The 27,578-nt window shown below is 37.2% G+C and overlaps 4 protein-coding genes and 1 long non-coding RNA gene across 7 annotated transcripts; 4 read left to right on the top strand and 1 right to left on the bottom strand.

Annotated features, from left to right (window-relative positions):
• The first annotated feature begins 161 nt into the window (after positions 1–161).
• LOC119076597 (ankyrin repeat domain-containing protein 11) lies at positions 162–19,108 on the top strand. Of its 3 annotated transcripts, XM_037183452.1 has the most exons (6): positions 162–298; positions 570–714; positions 781–942; positions 1,030–1,290; positions 16,269–18,043; positions 18,695–19,108. In XM_037183452.1, exons 2-6 carry the CDS (start codon positions 582–584, stop codon positions 18,872–18,874), a joined length of 2,511 nt encoding a protein of 836 aa, XP_037039347.1. In that variant the 5' UTR covers positions 162–298; positions 570–581; the 3' UTR covers positions 18,875–19,108. The 3 variants fall into 3 exon arrangements, with proteins under 3 accessions (XP_037039347.1, XP_037039346.1, XP_037039345.1); XM_037183451.1 differs by lacking the exon at positions 162–298 and having other exon boundaries at positions 410–714; positions 784–942; XM_037183450.1 differs by lacking the exon at positions 162–298 and having other exon boundaries at positions 410–714.
• LOC119076601 (probable malonyl-CoA-acyl carrier protein transacylase, mitochondrial) lies at positions 19,040–25,202 on the bottom strand. Its single transcript, XM_037183456.1, has 4 exons — positions 25,186–25,202; positions 20,067–20,478; positions 19,348–20,008; positions 19,040–19,279 (listed from the first exon to the last, which is right to left on the bottom strand). The coding sequence occupies exons 2-4, from the start codon at positions 20,402–20,404 to the stop codon at positions 19,112–19,114; spliced, it is 1,167 nt and encodes a 388-aa protein (XP_037039351.1). The 5' UTR covers positions 20,405–20,478; positions 25,186–25,202; the 3' UTR covers positions 19,040–19,111.
• On the top strand, positions 20,470–21,231 carry LOC119076604. Its single transcript, XR_005087661.1, has 3 exons — positions 20,470–20,982; positions 21,053–21,112; positions 21,175–21,231. It is a non-coding gene; the product is annotated as an uncharacterized LOC119076604 (long non-coding RNA).
• On the top strand, positions 21,326–22,743 carry LOC119076602. The gene is made up of 3 exons (XM_037183457.1): positions 21,326–21,404; positions 21,462–21,593; positions 21,847–22,743. The coding sequence occupies exons 1-3, from the start codon at positions 21,339–21,341 to the stop codon at positions 22,513–22,515; spliced, it is 867 nt and encodes a 288-aa protein (XP_037039352.1). The 5' UTR covers positions 21,326–21,338; the 3' UTR covers positions 22,516–22,743.
• Positions 22,760–24,398, top strand: LOC119076598. Its single transcript, XM_037183453.1, has 2 exons — positions 22,760–23,318; positions 23,459–24,398. The coding sequence occupies exons 1-2, from the start codon at positions 22,843–22,845 to the stop codon at positions 24,345–24,347; spliced, it is 1,365 nt and encodes a 454-aa protein (XP_037039348.1). The 5' UTR covers positions 22,760–22,842; the 3' UTR covers positions 24,348–24,398.
• Positions 25,203–27,578: the final 2,376 nt, after the last annotated feature.

The following is a 27,578-nucleotide window of genomic DNA, read 5'->3' as shown; positions in this document are numbered from 1 at the left end:
TTGGCCATAACCAGTATTTAATATTAATTGGTTTCCCGTATATAGAAGTCCGTTTTTAAATTACCGTGATCTACTTCATTGTTTTTTAAATTTAAATTATTTTGAGCGTGTTTTCATTAAAGTCCCAGGCACTAAAGTCTTTAAAAAAAATTGGGAGCAACGCCATCTACATGTGGATGAAATTAGTAATCAGAATTTCTCGTGGTGTGTAAAAATCGCAGTGGAAGTCTTCTGTTATTAAACTATTATTAATTAATAAAATATTAACAATTCCACTCAATTAACATTAAACCGATCGGTAAGTTTAAGTCATGGATTCGACGTAAATGGAAATAACACCACGAAGCGTCCGAAATTGAACATAATAGAAACGTTTGACATTTTGTTTACTTCGGTTGAAATGTCACTCTTGTATGGAAAAATAAGCGAGCGAAATCGTATTTGTGTTATTCTGCACTTTTTATTGGGTTAGAACATAAGTTTCTGCCGAATTTCAACAAATTGCTTGTTTGCTCAGTGTCGTAACGTCGATTGCATTGAATGCATTTCATTTTATGTCGTTCAAACAGAATGTAAAGGCAATGCCGTCTCATCCGAGGCCTAGAGGCTTTTCTAGTGGATCAAGTAGCTCAGGTCGATCAGCTGCCCAAAACACACCAATGTCCGAACGACAACAAATGGCATTGCTCATGCAAATGACATCGTCCAATCAAGGTGAGAATTCTGGTCTTAATTGCGAAAAAGCGGAACGAAAATAACCTATTGTTGATGTTGTTGTTGTAGAACTCAGCCCAGGTGGTCAAAGTTATCTACCTGCTCGATCGCGGGATCGCAATGAGCGCGGAGAGACCGCATTACATGTGGCAGCTATTAAGGGCGATCATGAAGGTGTCAAGAAATTACTGGATCAAGGCATGAGTCCGAATGTTGCAGACTTTGCCGGTAAGTGTAGTCAGTAAAATGCTACCGACATAAACGAACAGTTAAAAGCTCCCGACTGACTCATTTTGTTATTTTGATTCATTTCAGGCTGGACCCCATTGCATGAAGCTTGCAATCATGGCCACACTAACGTTGCCATGATGCTGGTGAAGGCTGGTGCGAATGTGAATGCAAAAGGACTGGACGACGATACCCCATTACATGATGCAGCGGTTATGGGTCAATTGAAATTGGTCAAATTGCTGGTGGAGCGCGGTGCTGATCCGTACTTGAAGAATAAGAAAGGCAAAACGCCTTGTGACGTTGCATCTGCACCCACAGTCTACAATTATTTAATTTCGGCGAAAGGTGAGTCGAAATTTCGTTTTCTTTTGTTTGCACGTTTTGCGGATCAGTTTTCCCCAATATTTAACTCTTGATTCGTGTACAAGAAATCCAACAGCGGGAATGAACCGAATTCGATACCATCTTTGTTTATCGTATCGTAACAGTTGCATCATTCAATTGTTTTGGTTTTATCAAGCCATATGTTTGGGTATCTGTTGTATCAATGTCAATGAATCAGTTCAGATCCATCGACACTTTGTGCATGTTTTGATACGAGAATACAAGCGGTGATGAAGTGTTTGCATTTCTTTGTTCACGCTAGAATCAACTTTCGACGCTCGCTAATTCATTGGAATTATTTCATAACATTGCACGTTGCGGTGTACAACATCGACATTTAATTATGAAGAGATGTAAATGAAATCGTTGCAAAAAAAAGGGCGATTTGTGGTGGATTTTGCGCAGTTTTCAAATCGTATACAATTTTGGTTACAAAGTTTCTGCTTTAATTACTATGGCGCTCGTGAGGGCATATGTGTGTGTGTTTGGATGTATTTGTGTATGTAGATGGGTCTGTGTGTGGATCGGATATTTTCTGCGTTCAAGTGTTGGTAAATATGATGAGAGATGACAAGAGACTGTTCGATTCTTTTGGTTCAATAACTTCATTGCGAATGTTCAATGAACAGTGCTCGTTGAACACTAGTCGCACATTGTAAAACAGGCAAGAGGGACAACGATACAATCTACTACACTTAATGCGCTGGCAGAAGATTTTTTTTCCCATTTTTTGACCTATAACCAGTGAGTATAGTAGGGTGTTCCTAGCAATATCGGTCAAAATGTTTTTGGTTGTGTTCGTGTTCCGTTCGATCGGATGCACGTTTTTCGGTCGAGAGCTAGCAGTGGAGCTTTCGAACAAAAGTGACGTCGAAGCTGACAGAACCGGTGTACCAGTGCCTATATTCGCGAAAATATCTTCACAAATTTTCTCAAATTTTCGCGATTTTCTAAAATTTTCACAAAAAACTTTTTGCGAAAATTCACGAAAATTTGAGAAAATCGTGAAAATTTGAGAAAATTCATGAAAATATTTTCGCGAATATAGGCACTGCGGTGTACATATCCGTAGTGATTGTCCTCTTTACATTGGCCTCAGTTTTTGCACCTTCGGGTACTGTGAACTCCACGATGAGGACTTACCATCCCTGGATAGAAGACGCCCTGACGACTTTTTTCTGAAAGAAGGAGTAAGGGTCGGGGGTAGAAAACAAGGAAACTTTGGTCTGCGTTTCTGCTTTCACATACTGGCAACTGACAAATTCTAATCTCTCTAAGCCGATAGAAGAAACTCTTTTACTTCTTAAGTAACGATTTTCGAACTCTAAACAATTTTGTTGGCGATTTTAATGCTCGACAAATGTTCCAAACTGAATTCTAAACCGTCAACTTCAATCTGACTTTATAACGGCAGCATATAGCGTGCAAAGACAACCGTTCAGAATCAAAATGCTAATGTGCACTAAGTAGGATAAGGTATGTAAGTTTAGATAGCGCAGGTGGCAAGGAACGTGTTCATAATTAACGATTTAGCTTGACTGCATTCAATATCACATTTAACACGTAAAACATTGACGGGACAGAAACATGCGAAACGTAAAATTGATAAGACCATTTTGACCGTATCGCCTTCAATTACAATTAACGCTGTTCAGGGTATAGTTTGTTCAACTTGCCCGAATACAAGCCACCCGACTACACATATAAAAACTTTGACGTTACCTTACACACACACACCCACCAATATGACAAATGGTCGGGTCACATAAACAAATCGGTTTCACACTGTAAAAATGTACCAACATTATCGCACGTTGAGTCAACCCGTCGTCTCGTTCTAGCTCATTCCATTCGGGTCCACTTTGACTCTTTCTTTTCTGGATATGGTATACAAATACGTCTGCCCCACCTGTCACAATATTAGCCTTTCCGTTAGCATAAGCACACACACAGTCACACACAGAGTGGAAAAAGAAGAAAAATTCACCACCGCATCGGCGATCTCTTTTCACAGTCATTTTAAACACTCGACAGCGGTACAGATCACTTGTCTGTAACGTTGACTTATTATAATTTTTTTCGTATATTTCTGAATGTTGTACTTCAAGAAAAGAAAAGTAAAGGGAACAGAAATGTGTTGCATTTTTTGAACATTCTGGTGCTTATCCGTCAGCCCGGACCAAACCCATATAGCCGATGATTCAGTGATTGTTTATTGATTTTATTCGGTGTATTTAGTAAAAAGGCGAAGAAAAAAAATGAATTAACAACCAGCGACAGTTTACCGTTTTCGTTGTTTACACCTAAAACGAAATATATTATTTGTTCAGCCAATTTTCAGTTTCAGTTTTTTTTTTCTTCGTTCGCTGTTACAGTTCTCGTTTTTTTTTGTGTTTGTTCTTCCTTTCGATCGACTGAAATATATACATATAATTCCACTTGTAATTAAAATACATGTGAATTGATTCGTGTGTGCCCCTCGTATAATGTCAATTAATAGTCATTGACTCGAGATATAAAAAAAAGTTTTTTTTTTTAAATAATTTTCTTTAAATGTGTATGATTGATGCGGTGTTTGTTAAGTATATGCGGTGTTTTATTGTAATATAGACATAAAGTGGTAAAGGTGAAAATAAAAAAACAGAACCATGGAACGAGAGAAAAAGACTTTTCCATAAAAATTAAAAAGTTTTTTTTTGCGTTGGATAACTGTCCTAGTTGACTCTTTTCGAATTTTTTTTTTGAAAGTGTTAACCACAATTACGAAACGATTTAGAATAATGGAAACGAGATTGATTGAAATTTCAAAATAAAAACTGTTTTCTGAAATGAAATGTGAACTTGTTGTGTTCAGTGTTTGTTAAATTCTATACTCTTTACTCGTACAAAAAAAAACGAATTTTTCACATAAAATTTTTTATTTTATCTATACGAACGATATATACACACAAGTAAAGAGCTCACACATATCTCTGCCACTGTATGTGCTCTATCTCTTTTTCCTTCCATACGTGAATAATGAAAAAAATTTGCATACAAGATATTTTATGTTAATTTAAACGAAGAAATAACACGACGAAGAACAAAAAAAAACTCTCAAAGTTTGTAATATTGGATACGGCCCTCACAAGAATAATAATAACCAGAGATAAATCAGACAATTGTTGTTGTTGTTCTTCCTTTGCTCTCTGTACGAGAGGTGTATGGAACACACTCCGGTAGTACACTATTGTGTGTTTAAAAGTGATATAGTTACACTGTTTTTTTGTTCCATTGTAACAATAATTCGATAAAAACACCAGATATTGTCGGCGACGACCGACGACGACGTCTTCTACTTGTGTCATCAATACTCCGGTGTGTGAGCTAGTCCGTCCAGTTCAATTTCGTTTTGTTGTATACAGAATTTGTAGGCCAAATTTTGAAATGGAAATTTGAAACGATGAACCATTTTTCGATTGCGCTATTCGACTGAGATTAAGTGATTGGAATTGTGTTTGCGACAGTTTTTGTTATTTTATTTTGATTTTATTTCTGGATCCCGTACAGTGGCAAGACAATCAATACGAAAAGAATGAACATTAGTCAAACGAAAAAGTAATTAGAACAATTTTGGATATAAATAGAAAATAAAATAACCAGAAACGGTAAATCGACCAGCCGAGTAAATAGAATAAAATATTTTGCTATGCAACGCCGCACACCATCAGGTCAACAGAATAAAGGTAAATCATCAGATGATCATTATCCACCAAAACGTAAATATTTTTTCGCCATTTAACTCAATTGCGGATTATTTTCGATACATTTTGTAATACGATGTGGTCCGATGTAATTACAGTTTTTGTTTTGATAACATCGATATTGCAAAGCGGAACAAATTAATTTTTTTACCGAAAATTGTTTTGCTTTTTCTTTTCACTTTGACCGAACAAGTTCTCACGGTCTGTAGATGCTATAAAAATTGTGCTAATTTTCATCAATTTCTCTTATCTTTGTCAAACATCGTCTGACTCGAAACAATCACATGACAAATGGAATTCGTAGACAAAGAAATCGTATTTGACCCGTTCGAAGTCAGTGAAATAGTTATTTGATCGTTCGTCCTCCGCTTCATTTTTGCGACGAATATTTCAGCGAAGCTACTTTCTGAATTTTCATTGCTTGTTTCGAAACATTGACTAAGTTACAGTGGCAGAATGTATACTGCAATGAAAGGCAAACTTATTATTTGAAACGTTCTGGTCAGACTCATTTTTTTACGTTTGTGAGATCCGTTCAAAGTATATCGGGGGCTACTGTCTGTGACACATGAAATTCAAAAGATGAAGAAACTGTAAAGCTCCGCTCAGAGTGTGAATGGTAAACATAGATTTGCGTTGCACACAGGGCATACATACCAAATTTTACTGTATCCTGTTGCAGAATGTGTAGTACGCTTCTTGCTAGCATTTGTATTGAATGATTAGTGATATAGCAGGTCCTGGCCTCGGTCCAGTCACAACTCCGTACCAGTGAGAATAATGATTTGCATTTTAGTCCTTGGGATCATGATAGTGACAATGAAGCTAGTCAAAAAAGTGCAAAAGCCTCATCGGATATTTTTTGATCTGCTATTAATTTAGTCTTTGTACAGGATTAAAAATGTCACCAGTAGCCTTGGCCTATTTTTGGAAATTTTTTATCGCCAACTGCAAATTGCAACAACTCCGGTGCACCGGTGGGAACGAGATTTAATGAAATGAAAATCTTGTTATAGTTTTGTTAAATTACTTGTCACAAAAAATAACTTTAAGTCTGACGATCTGAACAGGTAAAGACTCGGATGAAAGACTCGAATGTGTCTAAACCGGATCTTTTCCAAAAATTCCGGCGAAATTAAAAATTGTTCAATAACAAGGTAAAACAGAGAGATTGACCATAAAGCCGATTTTTTAACTTGTCTTGTTCGTGATTTTTTGTAATCTTGTTGATTGGTATATTAGCGATCTTTCTACATTTGTTATCAAACATTCTCATTTTTGGTAACACTTTGTTTTCAAAGGTTATCGTATCCACGTCCGGGTATTTTGTACAATGTTCAATGTTCACACCGTTGTCACAACTCCAGTCGCCTCTAAAAACCGAATGTCTTTTACAACCAAGATTTTGTACCAATGATTCCAAAAATTTATAATTTCTCTTCGGATGAATGGTACGCTTATCTATAATGCGCACCAATTTCTCGACAATCATTAGATTTATGGACTTGAGGATACAAATAAATTTAAAAAAAAACTCAATTAGTTTCTTCCCATACAAATATCTCTATGTAATAATCATCGCTATTGAATTGCTTGTTACTTATCACTACATATATATCGAGAACCGATAAGAATTGGACGCTTTAACGATGACTAGTCGCCTAAAAAGCAATTAAAATTCATTTCTCATGTTTAGTAAGTAGCTGCTATATCCAAGCAAGTAATCGCAAGACTTAAGGTTCACCAAATGAATGAAAAAGCAAATCCAAACCGAAACAGTTCGCTCTTTGTTTCATTATTTTTATTACTATGACCACTTCATGTTACTGCTCATAAATAACACCAATTCTAATTTAAACAAAAATGTCTTTCAAACGGGGATACATCAACCATTCGTAATGCTAAATGAGTGTAGTGATTAATTATAAAAACCAAGAAATTAATACTGTTTCTCGCTCCGTCTACTTAACCCCGGTGTATGTCTCAATCAACACGTTATATTTATGTACATAAATGTGCACGAGCCGGGGCCTGAGCAATAACATTTTAAAAAAAACGAAAGAAAAACATTATCAATATTCACCAGTATAATTGATAATGAAACTCAGATTAAATTTCATACTGTGGCTGGTGCGTGCGTAGTTTTATTCAGCTATACACACATTGTATGTCCATATACTGTACAGATAGGGTGGTTTAAATTTGTATGAAAATTTTTTTGGACCGACTTTCTTGGGTAACCATAGAAATTCGGAAAGGTCATGGCAACCCCATTACACTTCGACATAAAATATATGTGAATAGCGTGAATAGTGTCACATTCGTAGGTCATTGTAGGAAACTTAGATTTACACAAAAAAAAATATGAAAAATCGATCGCTTTTTGGGTTAGCGCAAAATCAAAATGTGAAAAAGGTGCCAAATCGGAGTTAAATTGACATTTAATTGATTTTTTTTTTAATTCTTACATGGTCGTAATTCATTCACGTCCAAAGTCCAAAGTATGCAATAAAAATCAAAAACACACTTGTTGACAACAGACCCTCGAGTGACAGTGCCCCAAAAAAAAAACTTCACCGAAAATTTAATGGGTCGAAGCAAAGCACTGAACTGGAAAATCTCTTCTACTGCTTGCTTGGAGATGCTTTGGTACTCTTACCAAGGGTAAGTGTTGGTACTAGAATCGATAGAGGATGTCCATAGATACCAACTTAAGAGCGCTCACCCCTCGGCAATTTTCTAACCTACATTTGCGCGCAAAAATATTCGTTTTTTGATGATTTCTCTGAACCAAAATCTTTTTTTGAAAAAGTAAAACCATTGAAACATGCAAAAATGTGTCACTTTTAAGGGAAAAATTGGTTTGTGGATGATAAGTTATCCCACTTGGAGAAAACTTTGCAAAATGTGTAAATTACTTATCATCCACAAACCAATTTTATTAGTTTATTAGTTTGCTTTGTTTAATTTATTTTTTTGTATTTTTTATATAAGCTGCTGATTTTGAATTATCTCTGAACATTTGTATAAGGAGTGATCCTTTTTGTTCTGAATTAATAAACCAAATTGAAATTGAAATTGAAATTTTTCCCTTAAAAGTGACACATTTTTGCATGTTTCAATGGTTTTACTTTTTCAAAAAAAGATTTTGGTTCGGAGAAATCATCAAAAAACGAATATTTTTGCGCACAAATGTAGGCTAGAAAATTGCCAAGGGGTGAGCGCTCTTAAGCCATTGTACGATTTTTTCCGGCAAAAATTTTTTTAAAAAAAATTTGATTTTCAACACTTGTTTGTCAATAGTCAAAATTTTTGAACTGTGACTACACCTTGGGTCCGTTTCGCATGCATTACATCAACATCGGATGCTGCAAGTCAAGACCTTTCAGAAACTACCACACTTACCATATCGGCTACCGCTGGAGGGTCGTAATGTATTTATTTTTACACTCGAAAAATTTTCTGGCACTTCGAAGCAAAAACTAAAAGTTTCGCTATTCGTTAATAGTGCAACGTCATTTTGAATGCTTTAGCTATGGACGCGCTAGCCCAAAAAGCGGTCGATTTTTAACTTTTTTTTGTGTCAATCTTAGTTTCTGGTCATAGCCTTTGAGAATTCCTATGGTTACCCAAAAAAAAGTCGAACAAAGTGCTTTTTGAACCACCCTACTGTACAAATGGCATAAAATATAAATGAAAAATTGTAATAATATCTTGTATAACTATGGCCGAAAAAGCCCAGTAAATGACCTCTCTCTCTCCGTGTCGGTGCTCCTCTGTGTTTCGCGTTTATAAGAATTATATTTGTGAATTGAAACACATAATTGTTTGTAACTCGAGGAAAAGATTGTGTTTGACTGTAGTGATGTGAATTATATTTTACTTGGTGAGATGTTTGTACACATATTTCTATGTTGTGTATGGATGTGGAAGGTTTATCCATTAACATTTTGTTGAATATAAGTATTCGGAGTATTATACGGTTTGATGGATGTTTGGTTGTGTAAGTGACGTTCGTTTTGTTTGTTTGTTTGTTCATGTGTTTCAGATGGATACAAATATACTTAAAATTCTGCATTAATTGGTTGAAACGGAACGGATATATGAGTCGGAGTTGTCGGTGGAAGTTGACGAAAATATATAAAATGCGATTGGCAATTTTTAATAGTTAAACTATAACTTCGACCAAAATATATGTGTATAACTCGCATGAATGACAGTAGACATGACAAATATTTTTAAATAACATTCGATTAAGAAATGTGTCGACACTCAATATAGATAGATATATACCAACCTACAGAATATATAAATACGAACACGTATCAGATAGGTTTCCACCACATCTTATGTGTACCGTCGAAACGAATGTAACGATACACCGTGTGGCATAATTAAAACATTGAACGAGATTTATTATTTTAGATTTTATTGGGCCTGACATTGTAAGAATTCTTAGACGGAAAGCAGCGACAGCCCCCAGAACGTATACCAATTGCGATTTGAATTGAATGGCATTCCATTTTGGAGGCTACAATTTGTTGGAGTTTTTGTGACTCATACGATTTATGATTGTTTATGGATAAATGTGTCAGTAGTTTGATTTACTTATCATTGTTCGAACGCTAATTAATGGTTTTAAGATATGTTTTGTTGCTACACTTGATCTTTCAAAGAAACTGTGTATGATGGCGGAAGTAATTGTCTGATTTTAATGTCGTCTTAACTAGCACCGACTCGACGTTCATGGAATTTAATGTCGTCATCTTAATTGTTCTACTCGCTGCACCTCCAGAAACTTCAACTTCACGAACACTAGCGTAAGCACTCGTTTCCGGGGGCCTATACGAGTAAAATATATTGCGAAACGGCATTGAGATTTTTATCTTGACTTGTGTGGTTGCATTCCTCACCTTCGGCTCGTGCTGCAAACACGTCACACTTTTCAAAAATCGCCAAGCCAATATGGTAATGTACTATTCCAGACCAGACCTAGCACAGGTTCATTTTGAAAACTATGGCCCGAGTGTTATAGCTTGACCCGAGTGCTAAGATATGATCCGAGTGCCATAGCATGAAATCATGCCTTCAGAGGTGAAATAGCGTGTGATCAATGACTTAGTTCTGACGAAATTTCCAAACCATTTGTCATTTGATTCCATTGAATCCATTTTAGCTATCAGCAGCTGTCAAATTAAATAAACGTGACGAGCGAAAATATGAGAAGGAAACTGAGTCGGATATCGGCGATATTGACAGTTGATATCATATGTAGCAATCCATGACCTACATGGATATCTAACTCAATTTCTTCATCATATTTTCGGTCTATTCAGATTATTAAACTCGACCGCAGCTGATAGCTGAAACGCATTCGATGGAGTCAGACCCTTAAAACAACTTGGACTCTTCTCAATTCTGTTCAATCACTGAATGCAGGTTTATCGGCTATGATCAACATAGATTTGGACGACAGTATTCTGTCTTATCCTGTTATTTGAAAACCGCAAAATGGTTGGAACTAGCTTATGACTCTGACTTAGATTGTGACAGGTCTTCAAATCTTAGAATAGGTTTCCAAATATTCAGGTGGTGGCGATGGTAGCAGGGCATGTTATTGGTAAATTTCTTTACTAAAACCGAGTATTTACTGAAATATAAATTCGGTTATGAGCAATGATCCAGTCAATGGTCCGAACTTTGCCTATAAATCGATTAAATTTACTGCTGACCTAATTCTATCATCAAAATTGCAGCGTTTCTCCTTGCATGTTTCTCCTACAAATCGGTTCAGCAGAGTGAATTTGATTTTTTTCTTGTCCTTAATTTTGTATCATTAAACTTTAACTGTCCCGAGCGTATTATTGCTTACAGCAATTTCAGAATCGTGATATTTTCTTAGAATTGTATATTAAATAGCACCAATTATCAGCCGACAGACGAATGAACACACAGTGAATCAAAATATTTTAATTCGGAAAACAATCTTTAAGTGCAACTGCGCGTATTTATAGTCTAATCATTCAATGGCATAGTGCTCTGCACGAGTTTTTCAACAGAACAAATTTTTTTTCTTTCGTATATTGACGACTGCTATATAATTTGTTTCCGATTCGCGTAAATACCAAGTCACCAAGTGTGCTCAATGCTCATATACACATCACAGAAAATAATGGAGGCAACTTGGGCAACTTGTTATAACAAAATTCTTTTATCTTATATTGTTCACCTTGAATATTGCTGTTAATTTGTATCTCTTTATACTACTTAACACCAACTATAATGTATGTACTACATGGTACTCATTTTCAAACGGCTCTACAACTGAATAAATATGGTTGCACATTGTTCTGCGTATTTATCGCGATTAAAAATAGAAACTGACACGTTTCAGTGCTACATTTTATTGTTGGAAGTTGGCTAATTCAATCAATTAATATTTTCGATCAAATTTTCGGGGAACTTTGAGTATTCCCTTTGCCCTTTGTAAGGTCACGTTTAATTTAAATATTTGTTAATGAAGTAGACCGGAAACGAGCAAAAAAATTGATAACAGGAAGAACGTGACGGCAACGGACAGTGAAATACTTATCGACCATTTTGTTTCAACGAAACACTGGACTGGTAGCCCGGAATCAGTGTATGGGTTACCTGAATCTATCTTGAAAATACCTGAAAGGGTTCACCTGAACCTGAGATATTTGTATCGAAACTTGAGTTAACCTGAAGCCTGATTTGACAGGTAAGTCGATAATATCAGGTTCAGGACAGGTTTGGTTCCTTGTCCCTAACTTTCAGTGCTGAAAAAGCACGAGCTTTTTGCGTTTTTCCGACGTTCTTTGGACATTGTTCCTCAGACATTGTAAGATCTTGCCGTCGAACTTAATTCAAACATGTCCGATTTACACGCGTCAGGAACACTCCTACTTCCACGGGTAAGACGTGGGATGAAGGGTAAAGCTCAACGGTTGTTCAGTTCGTCTTTTTTTTCAAGAACCACCCACATTTTCTCTACTTTTGGAAAATTTGCAGTCTTGTGGGGAATTGATAAGGAAACAATTTTTTGCGTAGCGATGCTATCCTTATCCATTGTGGAATGATGACTTATCTTATCTCAGTGTCTTTGTCATCATTGATGATGTGCTTGAAAATGTGCGGTCAAAAACCTTGAGGTGGAGTTCAAGGTTGTTGACTGTTATCCGCTTTTCGCAAAATAGACCAATGTCTGTATACCAAAACTGTGAGTATTCTACCTCCCTCCGTATGTAGGCACTAAGTTATACACGAGTTAAATTCTACAAATTTCAATCTTATCTCTTAAACGAAATATTTCAGTTGACCGAAAATATAAGTCACCACACTTCATTACCGCTGTAACCCATTTTTTTTAATGTTTCGACGACACAACACCCAAACACTTCAAATTTGACCTCAATAAGCATTTAGTCAAGTCTTAACCATATTATAACCAAATTCCAGAGTGTCTGTTTTTGTGCGATACGCGTGTACAATAGTGTGCATACATTTCGCACATGTAAGCGTAACGTACATTATATCATTCGTATATATACGATATGAGTGAGTGCATAAAGCAAGCAATAATAATTTAATTAAGATACTAAAAAAAACCTAAATGTCTGTTTTTGAAATCACTCACAGTCGTAAATTCTTTGCTTTGTATGCGAATTTATAGGAAAATGAGAAAGTAAATTTATGCCAAAATAAAATGTCATATACATAGGAGCGTTCGTACATAACGTAATCTTTGAATATTATTTACTTTAGACTGCTTAAAAAAACGTTTTCTGCTCGGAATTCCGTACGACACAACGATTCAAGCAAATTTTTCTCCGCCAATTTTGGGAATTTTATTTACTTAATCTTCATAGACGGTTGATAAGCTGTGGCTGTGGTTAGATTTAGATTCTGTAAGAAACACTACGAGACACTTTAAACAAATTAAGTAGCAGATTCAATGATTATGTTGCAATACACCTGTCGTTTCTAAAGGGATTAAAGATGGAGCTGGAAAGGAAAAGTGGCAAAAGGCCCTTTATTTCCTGAATTACTCATATTAGGGTGAATCAATTTTTGCCATTTTGAAAATCAGCGCTCAATCCACCCGTCCTGCAGACACGAATTTTTATGGCTTTTTAGGTTTTATTTCCGACTATGATTCAACGTTGGAACGATTTTTTTAGTGAACTGTGAACTTTGGGGATGAATACTGTTCCAATAAACCATTTGAAGCTCATGAAAACTACTCGTATCTGTACTTGATGTACTTGAAAGCTGTAACTTCTCGAAATAACGCATTTTGACCTGCATTTTCAACAAGCACAACAAAGCAGTTTTCATGATCTTTAGATGATTTGTTGGAGCAGCAGTACCCCAAAATATCGTGCTTACAGCCGTGGGATATTCAAAAGTAGTTGGGAAAATGGGAAAATATCTGAAAATTCAGAAAAGCTCGTTCCGGCAAGCTGCAATGGAAAATCGACCCAAAACACAATTTGAAAGTTTCATAAATTTGATTTTCAGTAACTCCCACTGTCTAAAAATTGTGAATTTTGCAGAGAAGATGTTTGGGAAAACATTTTACAAAATTGTCATAAATTTTCCACATTTTTCCAGAAATATTTTTTCGTCACCTGGATATTTATGAAATAAATAAAATAAATGAACTTTTGTTGCCGCGCTGATCATTTACAATTTTGTTTTTCTCTTAAAGTGTTTGTAACAGTTTTCTCGATCCGTCCGTTTTGTAACAAATTATCACACCAAAACTATGTCGAATCATTATACACATTTTGCTATGGTCGTTTCTATCACCAAGCAGTCGTTTCCGTTCGTATATTCTAACGTAAATATCCATCCGGATAACTCCCAACATTTATTTATTTTCTCTGTGATGAAAATGAAAATTGAAATGTTGTGGCGTCCGAAATGATGATAAAAAAAAATGTGTGTCTGTGTTATGAAGTTATGAGATTAAAAAAAATACAAATTTCACCACAAAATTTAATGAAAATTTATGAATGAAAAATATTTTTGGCTCAATGAATCGAATGCAATTGCGATGCATCTACAATTCTTCATAATGTTGGAAATGAATCATTTTTGTTTATTTTATTTCGGTGAGCAGGAAAAAATATGGTTGTCCATAGACAGTGGCAGAGCTCCCTCACTCCAAAAATGTTTTTAACTGTCACAATCAATTTTCCTGGCACCGATTTGCAACAACTCGATTTACTTAAACCATTGATCCATCGACAGTCGAAACTTCAACAATTCATTCTCGACGTCATTGAATCAATGTCTCCCATTCAGTTGCTTAAATTTGATTTTTTTTGCCTTTGTGCCTTTGGGTCCATACGAACAGGTTGAAGTTTATTTCAAAGTTTTCGAGAATTTTTGTTAAAAAATAACTTAGTAACCCCTCAGGGAGAACGCGGGGGCGTATTATTGGGAATTTTCTTCTGACTGTGCTTTTACACAAAGATGTATGCGATGTTTTCCAGCATTGCGATGCGATATTTCGTAATGTTTCGACGTAAACTCTACGTTACAACACAAAATTTACAATACGTCGATAAATGTTGGCATCACTTTCTTGTTGTGCTGAATTGGTTTATTGGAAAGTCACTGGAAAGACACGTTGACAAAATTGAAAAATTTAAATTTTGCCGATGCGAAACTGACAGATCATCTGATTTTGCCATTTAAAAAAAATTTGGCATTTGGTGTTGTCGTTACGAATATTTTCGCGTACGTCGTTGTGTGTATGGTCAGTAGAAAAATTGCCGAAATTTACCTAAATTTGCCGAAAAATTACCGAGAATCTTATACAGTAAATGGAAATTCAGCAAATAAATGTCAATTCTCAATGATATGCCCTGTTACGCAAGATCTCAATGCAGATTTCCAATTCTACCATAACATATTAGAGTTTACCGTGCAGGGTGCATAATATCATCACTTTTCGAATAAATCTCACTTAAAAACACAAAGAATTGATTCCCGAAAATAGGAGAATTTTTGCTAAAAGTATGGCAGTGGGAGCTCTGCAGTCTGTAATGCTATACATTCTCGACGAAAGATAAACTTAATAACAGCTTTATCTCTTCCTGAACCTATGAAAAATTCCGATCGAGTTTTGAATTCAAAGAAAATAAAACAAACAATAACAAAGTTCTACAAGTGGCTACTGTTATGGTCTTTTATCGTCAAGTGAGCCGTTAAACTAATTGATAAACGGATAAATTATCATCAAGAACTGATACATTTCTCAGTTCGCTATTGGCTTTTCGATGATACAACGCTTTGTATACAAAAACGATATGACAAGTCTATATGGCAACGATGTTACTCTAGATCCTCTAATTTGTTAATCAAATGGATGTTGAATGTTAATATCGCTAATCCGCCATTAGTTTTGAATTGCGTCTTATGGAAATTCAATGGAATAGTTTGCTTTCACTTTTTTTTTTTAATTAGGCTCGCATGGGTTTCACATGTTACTCGAACTTAATACTTAATACTTGATAAGATAATGATGATTGCGACTCACTTTCGGAGTAACAATTGTCCATCTGAAATGTGACAAATAATACTGATTGCTTGATTGACTCAAATCCCAAATCGTGCCTCATCTCGGGTCTATGAAGCTCAAGTAGTGTATTAGGTGTACCAGATTTCCATTTGTATAAATAATGAAATTCTCAACCCATTGAAATTCAATGAATCACACCTCTAGTAGTACAGTGATTTCGTTCCTAAATTTACAAAGAAAAAAAGACTCGTATGGCGATCACGCGGCTTACGAGCACGTTTCCCGTAACACTGACACACATTCCAAATCTGTAACAAGACGAATGTCCACACTTTAAATAATACAAAAAAATGAGGAGAAAAAATGTTTTAAAACGTGCGACAGTACACCCGTGTATCGGAGCTATAAAAAATTTGATAAAAATTGGTAGAGTGCGTCCAGCAGACGTAAAATGACACGTTTCAATCATAGCTATGAAAAATTGGAAACTTTATTTTTACAATCGAACGTAAAATGTCTTCAACGTTCGTATACGGAGACCATAAAATACTTACTTTATGACATTGTCGTTAACTAATACCTGAACACACCTTACACGTATACCAACGCCCCGCATTAATTAAAATGTCTTTTTTTATTTTCAGACACCGCTGGTGGTGGTCGCTCAAGTCAACAGAACAAAAAGCCGTCAGATGCAAAAAAGGTTCAAGATGACGCAGATGATTCATCCAGTCTGGCCGGCATCACCGCTTCCACCAATTCCACACCGAATACAACCGCTTCAAACGTGACGAAAGACGAGGACGATGTGTACGAATTCAAATCGACACCGAAAGATTCATCAAGCTCCTCTGGCGATGACAAATCGGATGCTGGTAAGGGTTCGGACAAGTCATCGGATGAAAAGAGTGACGATCAGACCGTTAACCAATTGAAGCGCACTTACTCCGATGTGGAAACGAATGAAGATGGAAACAGTGCAGACGATGAAACGAAGAGAAAGAAGCGAAAGGATTCGGAGCAGACTGTCAAAGATGCGGGTAAAGGATCTGTGAGCAGTAGAAACACACCTCAACGACAAGAAAAGGGTGCGAAAGCTTCTGGTGGACCGGCAAAGAGTGTTTGTTTGAATAAAGTCTCGACTGCGTTGGAAAGAAAGAGTCCTTGTCCTAGTCCAAAGCCTCCGAACAATAAAACAACGGACAGTGATGCTGAAGCGGATGATAAGAACGGCGACAATTTTGGTAGTTCGGGTCCAAAAGTTCCTCCACTAAAAATTGTAATACCGCAGCAAGGTATGAGTGGTGATCAAGAAACTGGTTCTAGGAATGGGAAAAACGCTTCAACCAGAAATCACGCCGCGTTGCCATATGTTGTAGCTTCATCGTCGAATAGTAATGATTCGGCTGATAAAGAAAGCGTTTCGTCTCGTTGTACAAGTCCTTCGGATTCTGCAAAGAGTGTAGATGAAAAGAAAATGTCCAACGAGGAACAACGTCAGCAACGAGTGTTACGTAGTTCACACCGCGGTGGACAATCTGTCGATAGAGGTTCAAATAATTCATCTCCGCAGTTACAAAGCAGTTCTCCATCACCTGCACCAGCTAGTACTTGTGATCCATCGACGAACGAGGCCACACCGAAACAAGCTTCAACATCAACACCAAATAATAATCCCAGCCCTGCCAATGCACCTTCGACTTCCGACACCGACAACAACACTAACGTTCCGAGTCCGTCTTCAACATCATCGACTAAAGAATCTACGCAGAACACAGTCGATTTACATCCGAGAAAGCGAAAAATTCGTGCCAGCAAAGAAGAGAACAAACAATCAGTCAGCGCTCCATCATCATCTACATCCAGTACGGATAACAATGACAACGTGCCATCAAACGAAATCCATCCACACGATCAACCAATCACTAATTGTTACCAATCGTTCCACTTGATTCGTCAGCAAATAGAACGACGACATCGAAATTTGTTTCCCGTTCAGCCAAAAGCACCGCAAGGATTCCAGGACTATCTGATGAATCGACGAACGTACGTTTTGGACGGTAAGACGCCAAACGATGTGACAACAAACACACCAGCCACCGTTGCCGTACAGATGAAGGATCTGTACACGATGCAAGAAAAAGAGCGACACAAACTGAAAATGCAGCATGTGGTGGAGAAGGAGAAATTGGTGCTGGCTGTCGAACAAGAAATATTGAGAGTTCATTCACGGGCAGCACGGGCGCTGGCCAATCAGTCATTGCCCTTCTCAGCGTGTACCATACTTCGGGACGAAGAAGTATACAATATGATTACACCCGAACAAGAAGAAAAAGATCGGAACGCCCGGTCGAGATACAATGGACGTTTATTCATTAGTTGGTTGCAGGACGTGGACGATAAATGGGAAAAGATTAAGGTGAGTCAAATGCGCGTCCTCGCAAGATTGACAAAACAATACTTTTGATTTGTTGTTTCACCAATGTAGTACAATCAAATCCCGTGGTCCATTCAAAGCCGAACAGATTTTTTTTTGTGTTTGGTGGAAGGCATTGATCTCAATTGACGATTGAAATTTGTATTTTTATTGAAAAGCCAGACAATTCGAAAATTTTACTTGTTTAACATTTGTCACTTCGACATCAATTAGGATTTTCTGCACTAGGTCTCGCTATCGGGATCTCTAATAATGTACTAGTTATCACTTGCTAACTATGCCACCATCCAAAAGTGTTAAGTTAGTGTTATACTCAAGACTCGTAGAACCTATGGATTCGAAAATCAAATGAATTGAGACAGCCATCTAGCCAATTCAATTTCTTTTGGAGACAAGTAGTTTTCACTGATACGACTCAATAATGCCGGAGGAACCCTCCTACAACAAAATCCATTTTTCCGAAATCTGGCTAACGTCAAGAATGATGTGAGGAGAATTCACACCATTTTCCTATTCCACTTCCATTGAATAATTAAAGAAACTTGTCCGCCCTTACAGCTCAACACATCCTAACGTTTTTTTTAACTTGAAAATGCAACTAATTTCCCCCCTTCTTCTCTTTCCTTTTTCCAGGAGGCAATGGTTCTACGACATCACAACGAAGCGGAAAGTTTGAATGCCGTGCAAAAAATGGACTGGGAATGGAAGATGAAGGAGCTGACATTATGCGAATACAAAGCTCAACCGGTGATCGAAGAAACACATGTGCCAATGGTTCACGTCAGCGAAGATTTCGATTTGCTGCCTGCGTAGTGTAGCCGGAATAGTGTTAAACAGAATATGCCATCTGTTTCATGCGCTTCGAAGCGTTAAGCGGCACCGACTGTGTTAATGTTTTAAGTACTAATTTACGAGAAACGCCTATGACTTACAGATCCAACCGTGTACACATCGGTCGGACTAGATTAAAAGATTTTCTTTTGTAAGAGTCAATGTAATTTAACGGTAAAAATTAATGAAATAAATCTAAGACAAATTTCAAATGCACCACTATGTGTCTATGTTGAAAGCGCTGTCCCAAGCTTTGGCGTTCACTTGCTTCAATATGGTTGTCAGACCGCGACCGGGACCACATTCGAATGTGCGAGGAAACCGATCGTCGACATTTCGCTGGTAAAGTACGTGCAACATTTGCTCCCATTTAACTGGCCTTACAATCTGCAACAACAAAAAATTCGAATTTTTTACATCCACTCAGCCTCATCACATCGTCGTATCAGTCTTACCTGTGTCGGCAGCTGTTTCAGTATGTGACCAACGTTTTTGTATTTCAGTCCGTCCACACACGAGTGCACATTAATAACTGGTTCGGAAATGTAGATCTTTTTCAAGGCTTTCGTAAACGGTTCCACTGCTGGTGCCATCAATTCGGTGTGAAATGCTCCACTAACCGGAATCCGTTTGATACGTCGCAGTTTTAAGTGTTTTGCATTCACTTCCAGATATTGCAAAGCTTCGATATTACCCGCTATCACTTTGCAATGCGGATACAAGTAGTTGGCCACGCGACATTCCGGATTTTCGATTCCCTTACTAACACACCAGTCCACGGCTTTTGCGCAGGCACCCTTTAGGTCTGTATCGGGACCGAATAGGACCGTTGCCATTCCACTGGCCACTTGTTCGGCTGCTAATTGCATAGCCTCGGCTCGAACTTGTACGAGTCGCAGACCTTTATCGAATGGTATGGCACCGGCGAATATTAGGGCGGTTATTTCGCCTAAACTAAATCCAGCTGTGGCAACACAATTGTCTATAGCATTGGGGCGTTCTTCTTTGAGACGTTCTAGTGCGGCCAGTGAACTGACTACTATAGCCGGTTGACAATACTCCGTCCTGTCCAATTTATCTTTGGGTCCTTCTAGGCAGAGTTTTAGTAAATCGTATCTGAAATGCGAAGCGTATAGCTCAATGGGGTTTGGTCAAATGTAATCGTAAATCTCACTTCAACACATCATTGGCCAACGCAAAAATGTCCCTCGCACCCGGAAATTTCATCAAATTTTTGCACATTCCAACATGATGTGCACCTTGTCCCGGAAATAATATGATTGACACATCTCGCGGGTCCTGTTTCGGCCGTTCGGATTTGATGTACTTCTCGTTCCCAGCAATGACTGAGCCTTCTGGATAAGGTAGTGTTGACCAGTCATTTTCCGGCGAATCGTTTTTCAAATCATCGAATGTGGCTGAATTGTCGAGCAGATTTTTTATCACACTCGAGTCGGATCGAGTTCGTAAGCATCGCGCGGAATGTAATCGTCGGACAAAGGTTTGTAACATTGTGTAACTACTGTGCGAATTTGATCGTTGTTGCGGTCAGAGTTATCAGGGATCAAATTGAGAAAACCAAAACAAGACCAAGACGGTGTGATGCACGGGGGATACAGTCCATTGTTGTGGTTTCGTTCATTTAGTTTTAAATTTCTAAGCAGTATGAAGTAAGCTGCGTTTTTCGAACTGTCATTTATCTGCGCTCGTTTTGTTTTGAAAATACATAATTTTGAATGGCAACCGTGTTTTATAATAGTTTGCCTACTTGCATGATTTAACTTTTTAATTCACAAAAATATACTCAAAATATGGTGTTTCAGTGCTGTGTACGTGGATGTAAAACTGTTTCAAAGAATGGTTTACATAGCTTTCCATCCAACAAATCTATGGCAGAGAAATGGATTACAGCCATAAAAAGTGATAATTTAAAGGATTTGTTGAATGAAAATAAACTGGCCCGTTCTTATCATAAAGTCTGTAAAAAACATTTCGATGAAAGCGATTTTGCACCGAATGGGAAGGATAAAAGCGTGCTTGTGCCCAACTCAGTACCGAGTCGTTTTTTACCGTTACCAGATGAAACTGTTGTAAGTTGACAAACATCAGTAAATTGATTTGAGCCAAATTTAATTTTTTTTTAAATCTTTCAATTTTAAGCATTGTGCAAACGCCGAATCATCGAATCAACCAGCAACACCTTTGCCCAAAAGAACAGTTGTTAGTAAACAAATTGCAGTGAAAAGTTTCGTGTCTAACTTTTTAAAAACTTTTAATTTAAGAACTCGGCCGAAACATTAAAACCATCTAAACCAAAACAACCAGCCAAGCGTTTGACCGATGGAGTAAGTAAACAAATTGGAGTTAAATGCTTCGTGTCTAACTTTTAAAAAACTTTTAATTTAAGAACACTGCGAATTCCGATTCACTAAAATCATCCAGTCCAATGCCACCAGTGAAACATCATCAACAACGACATCGCCAAATAACTGATTCGATATCTTTACCAAACGTAAACATTTCTTTAACACCGTTTTGAAAACGTTCTCATTTTTAACACACATTTTAGTCAAAGATCGACAAGGAGGAATGTGAAGATGAATGGATTAATGTGGATTCCATGAACGACCGTGAAGTGTCGAGTACCAATGAGCTATGGCGGGACTATGGCGAAAGGTCCTATCAGCAGTGGAGAATCACGGTTTGTCTATTTGTTGGCTGCTGCAGCATCAACTGTGTCGTCATGTCTTGTGCTGTCTTTTTTAAATACATGTTTTTGTTCTTTATGTTTGCGTTGTGCGTCTAAATTAATTGCATGAATTCTACAAAATTCAAAATAAGTAAAGCTCAAAGATCTACAATGGGTGCATTCTGTTCGTTGTCTTAATAACATGAGTTCTGTGTTTCGCTTTTTTTATTGGGAGCTGATGTACATGGTAGGATTTTTATTACAGGAGAGCAGACTGCTTCGTCAGATCAAAGAATTGAAGAAGAGAGTGTCGTCCTTGCAGTTCAAGCTCAAGGAAAACAAAGTCAACGATAAGAAAGTCATCGGCTACTTAAGCACCGCCTTGAACGAAATGCAGTTGGAATTCATCAAAATGCAAATAACCAACCGGGGTAGACCGAAGCACGGCAGGCGATATACTGCAAAACAAAAAAGCATGTGCCTCGCCATATATAAACAAGGACCGAAACTCTACAGATTTTTGGGATCCGGGTTCGTCTTACCAACTAAAAAAACTTTGGGACGGCACAGTGCAAATATGATATTCACAACCGGAGTCGATTTCAAAGTGCTCAAAGCTGTGAAAAATGTGGTAGATGAATGGCCAGAAGCAGACAAGTACTGTACGATAATGTGGGATGAAGTGTCTTTACAGGAGCACTTAGACTACTGCTCTACTCAAGACATCATCGAGGGTTTTGTTCAACTGACCAATTCAAGAATACCTAAATTTGCAACACACGCTCTGACTTTCATGGTCAGAGGCATCAAAATACAATTTAAACAGTCGGTGGGTTACTTCTACACAAACGGTCTGTTTGCGTTTGAATTAGTTGAACTAATTAAACTCATGATCGGGGCCACGATTAACATAGGTAAGAGCATTGTCGTGTGAAAGTGATAAGACAACTAAAGTCCTTCTTTTAATTATAAAGGTCTGAACCCATTACTGTCTGTGTGCGATCAAGTCGGCACGAACGCGAACGCAGTTAATTTGTTGTCCAATCCTAACCGTCCACCAAGAAATGATGGGCGGTTATTGGTGTATACGGTAAACGGTCGTCGAATAATTCACTGCTACGATCCGTCTCACTTGATAAAAACAATGAGAAACAACCTCGAGACTAAGGATCTGGTTCATTATGTAGAACAGCGCTGGTGCAAGAACGATACAGAATCTGTCGGCTCTAAACAGATTGCTTCGTGGGATCATATTTATAAAATGTATCGAAAGGATTCGGAGACCCAAACCAGCATGCGGAAACTAGTGAAATTGACTGACGAGCACTTAGCACCAGTGAAATTAAAAATGAAAGTGTCGTTAGCAACGCAAATTTTCAGCAACGCGTGCGGCTCCGTTATGCTCGATTTTATTGAAGAAAATAAGTTGCCACAGGATTTTGCTGGTACAGCACAGCTGTTGTTTCTTATGAATGACATATTCGACAGCATGAATGGTTCCGAAAAGCAAGAGATAGAGAGTGATACGTTGAAAAGTGCTGTGAAAATGAATTCCATACATTTTTCATTCTGGAATCATGCACTAACAGTCTTGCCAAAAATGTATTTTATTGACAAGACGGATGGAAAAGTCAATAACAGATCATCGGTTTTGAAGAAACTCGAATCCACTCTCAGAGGCTATGTGGAATTTTCAACATCCTGCTTACAATTGGATGTTCCTCAAGTTTCAATAAGGTATTTTTGTATTTGATCTTATCGTAATTTGGTATTTTATTGACGGTTGATTTGAGTTTTTTTTACCCTAAATTACAATTAAATCGCCGATCTATTGTGCATAAATCCGAGGCAAGCTAAAGGAAATAAAATCTTTGCAGAGATACGAGCCAGGACGGACTTGAAAATTTTTTCGGATGTGTGAAGACATGTAATCAGGCGAACAAACCTACACCGCGAGAATATCGCACAAACTACGCAACCATGGTTATTAACAACATCACCGGTACGAATTCATTACATTCGAATTGTGAGCAAGACCAATCCGTTTCGATACTGCAACATATTCATGACTTCGTTGTCAGCTGCAACAAAGAACCGTCAGCTGTTGCAAGCAATGTCGACGAAATTATTGCGTTTGACCCAATCGAGAATTATTCATCTGATCATGAAAATTGCGACAATGACATGGAGGAAATGATTGTTTTTGAGCCGCGACATAACGATAACATAACTTTGGTTGAAAGCAAAGTTGCATCACACATGGCGAACTTTGACGATCTGATAGTGTTCGATCCTCAGCCCGAAAATGAGCTCGAAAGTTACTTCGAGATCGGATCCTTATCTCGAATTTCTGGTTCGATTTACCGAAAACTGATAAAGCCCATTCACTGCCAGAATTGTAAAAATGTCTTGCCAATGATAGAGACCAGTTTCATTGAGAATTGCACCAAAGTGTTTCGTCGCTTAAACTGTGCAATTCCGCATATCTGCTTCGAGACATCACTAAAAAAGAAACTGATCACAAACGTTGAGTCAATCGCAACAGATACTATGGGTTGTCCAGACCACGATTTGGAAATGACGCTAAAAATGAAGGAGTTATGTGTGTACGAGGCTATTACATCGTTTTGCTATGACATTAACCGGTATTTGTCAGGTAAGATCAATGTTTTGCCGATGGGTCATAATCACATCCAGGAACTCGCAATAATTCACAAACGAAAGACAAAAAAAATTGGGAAATATTCAGATATTTTTAACTCGTGATTGTAAACAGATTATTTAAATTCCATAATCGGATACAAACTTTTGAAATGGAATAAAATCGAATTTTTTAACAAAAAGTGTATGTTGTTTCTGAAGTCTACCTCGAGATTCCAGCCTAACCCTTGCAAAAAAAGCTACAGAAAGTGCCACTCTATTTGTTGTCCTCATCTCTCTTACTTTAATCTTTTGGGTCAATCATTACAGATACTATGAATTGACCAGACTTTACTAGTAAAAAAAAACAATAATAAAAAATATCGGCTCAACAATGATTTCTAGATATTTTTAATTCGCAATTGTAAACAGATTTATAAATTCCCCAGTTCACATTTGCTTGAAAAACTGTAAATGACGATTCGAATGACATCTGGTTTTTATAACAAGTTAAAGTTGCATTGAACGTGAACTACTAGACTCCACAGATTTTCGAAATTCTATGTTTCGTCTGATTCAATAGCACGATTCTATTTGCTCTCATTATTAAAAGAAAAACGTTTGAACAAATTTCAACATCGTAGTTCTACATTTTCAAACAATTTATCGCTGCAGAAACACAGGTTGAAAGAGTTTCTCATTAAAAGTAAGATCGATCTTTACTTCGCTATTTCAGTATATAATTAATCCGATGCTACCAATAATGCACATATTTATTTCATATGATTAACACTGAATCTCCGAAAAACATAAATATTATTCTGAGCATCATCACAACAACATTCAAAATTTTCAACAAAAAAAATTATTTTGGTGACATAATGTCAGTAGAATAATATAGGCAATCAGCTAACTTCATTGTGAATAGAATGGTATGAATAGCGTTCGGTTTTTCAACAAAGGACTGTCATGTGGGTGGTGTGATGACATATAATGACAGGCACATGTCATCTGCTTTTTCTCTTGAGGGTATAAATGTCAGGTACAACGGTTGCATCCATATAGGCAGCAAAAACAACCGAGCAGAAAATTTTATTTTTACGAGCTTACAGTGAAGCGCGTATGGGTGTATGTCAACATCTCAGGAATTCTCTTTGAACTGAAACTACAAAATGTCTTCTAAAAAGCTCAACTTCCCGATTTAATCAATGAAAGTACAAACCAGGTCCATATAAACCGGAGGAAATAGCGATTTCATATTAAAAAAAATCACCTTTCGACGATTTTCATTGAAAGGTGAGTTTGACATCGCTTTGCATCCACAGAGCAGAAACGTTAAAAATTTGACAGAAATTTTTACTTCAATGGGCGTGTTCAACCTCTTGAGAGTTTTTGAGTTCTCTAGAGCTGAAACTGTAAATTATCTTCTAGAAAGTTTTACCTCCCGGTTTGCCTGTTCAACTCTACCGCTCTAAAAAAATTTTTAATCTCTCCAAGGAATTAACCAAAGTTTTAGGTGTCTTGCTCAACTAGTTGTGAAGGATTCTTCTGAAGAACAGAAGACCGAAATCGGACGCATTTTCTATTGGAATTTTTTATATGTGCCCAATAAGGTATTCGGACCCCAGAAGCCAAAACCACTTTCAAAAAAATTCTTCAAAAACCGAAAACTTGCACTTTTCTTACAAAAATTTCTCCAGTTACACGAGCCGTACAGGGTCATTAGAAAGGTAATTGCATGTACTTCCGGGGCAAATAGGGTCTTGATGGGTTTAAAATTCATCCACATTGAGATATGTACAGTTGAAATTTTCAACCGAAAAAAGACTGAAAACTTACACTTTTCTTACAGAAATTTCTCGAGGTACACCAAACGTGCGTGGTCGTGTGGAATGTCATTAAAAAGGTAATTGCATGTACTTTCAGGGCAAATAGGGTCTTATTAGGGTTTGAAAGCATCTACGTTTCAATAGAAGCGCTTAAACATTTCAACTTGTCTTAATTCATCGTAGATGCTTCCAAACCCTAATAAGACCCGAATACTGGGCACATATAAAAAACTCCAATCCAAAATGCGTCCGTTTTCGGTCTTCCGTTTTTCAGAAGAATCCCTCTGTAGCATGTAAGATTAACGTAAGTTGTTCGTAAGTGAAGGCTCTTTGTAAAAGGTCACACGAATGAAAAATATGGAACTTAAATGCTAATGACAAAGATACCATGACCTCAGAACAAAAGACTATTTTTGGAAAACATAAAAAAAAAAATTAAATTTGAAAATCACAGTCGACGTCAGGCCAGAGATATTTATACATGAATTTACTTCAGCTGTTTTTCAGCTGGTCCACTAATAAACAAAACTGCTTACGTCTTTACACAACAGAAATAATTACGTGCACGCCCGTCTTAGCGGTAAAACTGCACGAAGAGAACTTTTGTTTGTAAGTGTGAAAAAAAAGCTGTAGCAAATTCATGTCTAAATTTCACTGACGTTCCTGTAATGTGGGACAATTTAAGAAAATGTTTTCCCAAAAAATTTTCTGGGTAGAACTTTTTTTCATAAAAAAGTTGAATTAGATTCCAAAGTGGAAATAGACTGATTCCTTTTATATCAGAACAGGGAACTCAGATTCATTATTGAGGTCCAAAGATCTGATCATTACGATGGTCATTATAATGTGGAAACAGAATGACTACGTCGAAAATATGAAAGTTTTTAACTTGACACCAGACTGCTCCAGTGCTCCATCTATAGAAAAATTGTTTCCGATTTTAGAATCCAAGAAGGCAGCTTCGTATTAATTTTCATGAAATTCGGATTTGATTTAATGTGCTCCTGTCTTATGGTTCAACGCTTAGATAAAGTGTTGAAGCTTAGTTCTTGAACAGCTGTAGCACATCTCACTGGAAAAGGAATAAAAACTAACAAAACTGTCTGAGTCAAAACACTTAATTTATTGAATTAATCCAACTCGGAAAAGTGTGTACTGTGTACATGTCAGTCAAAACTTTAAATTACAATAGTTGTAGCACAAGAAATTACGAAGAATCGCAGGAACGTTACTTAATGAATACAACACCGACAAACCCTTGTAGTGACTGTGACTCCGGAAGACATATTTTCGTATGGACATTCGGACCAAATTTTTCAGCGAAACCACTTGAGGCGAATTCGATCCCGATTTGACAAATGCCTTGAAATCGTTTAGAATATCTCCAGTTTCGTTGAAATTGTAGTAGCTAGAGGTTTTAATGGGTAACTGCTTAGGGTTCCCTCGCCGTAAGATCTGGACCAAACTTATCGTCACATTCGTGAAATTCGACAATGGTACGAACACATTGATGCCAATTCTATCGGCT

Source organism: Bradysia coprophila, unplaced genomic scaffold (genome assembly GCF_014529535.1).
Source record: "Bradysia coprophila strain Holo2 unplaced genomic scaffold, BU_Bcop_v1 contig_232, whole genome shotgun sequence".
Classification (NCBI taxonomy): domain Eukaryota; kingdom Metazoa; phylum Arthropoda; class Insecta; order Diptera; family Sciaridae; genus Bradysia; species Bradysia coprophila.
Note: the sequence above shows the minus strand (reverse complement) of the source record. Positions and strands in the feature narration are given on the sequence as shown.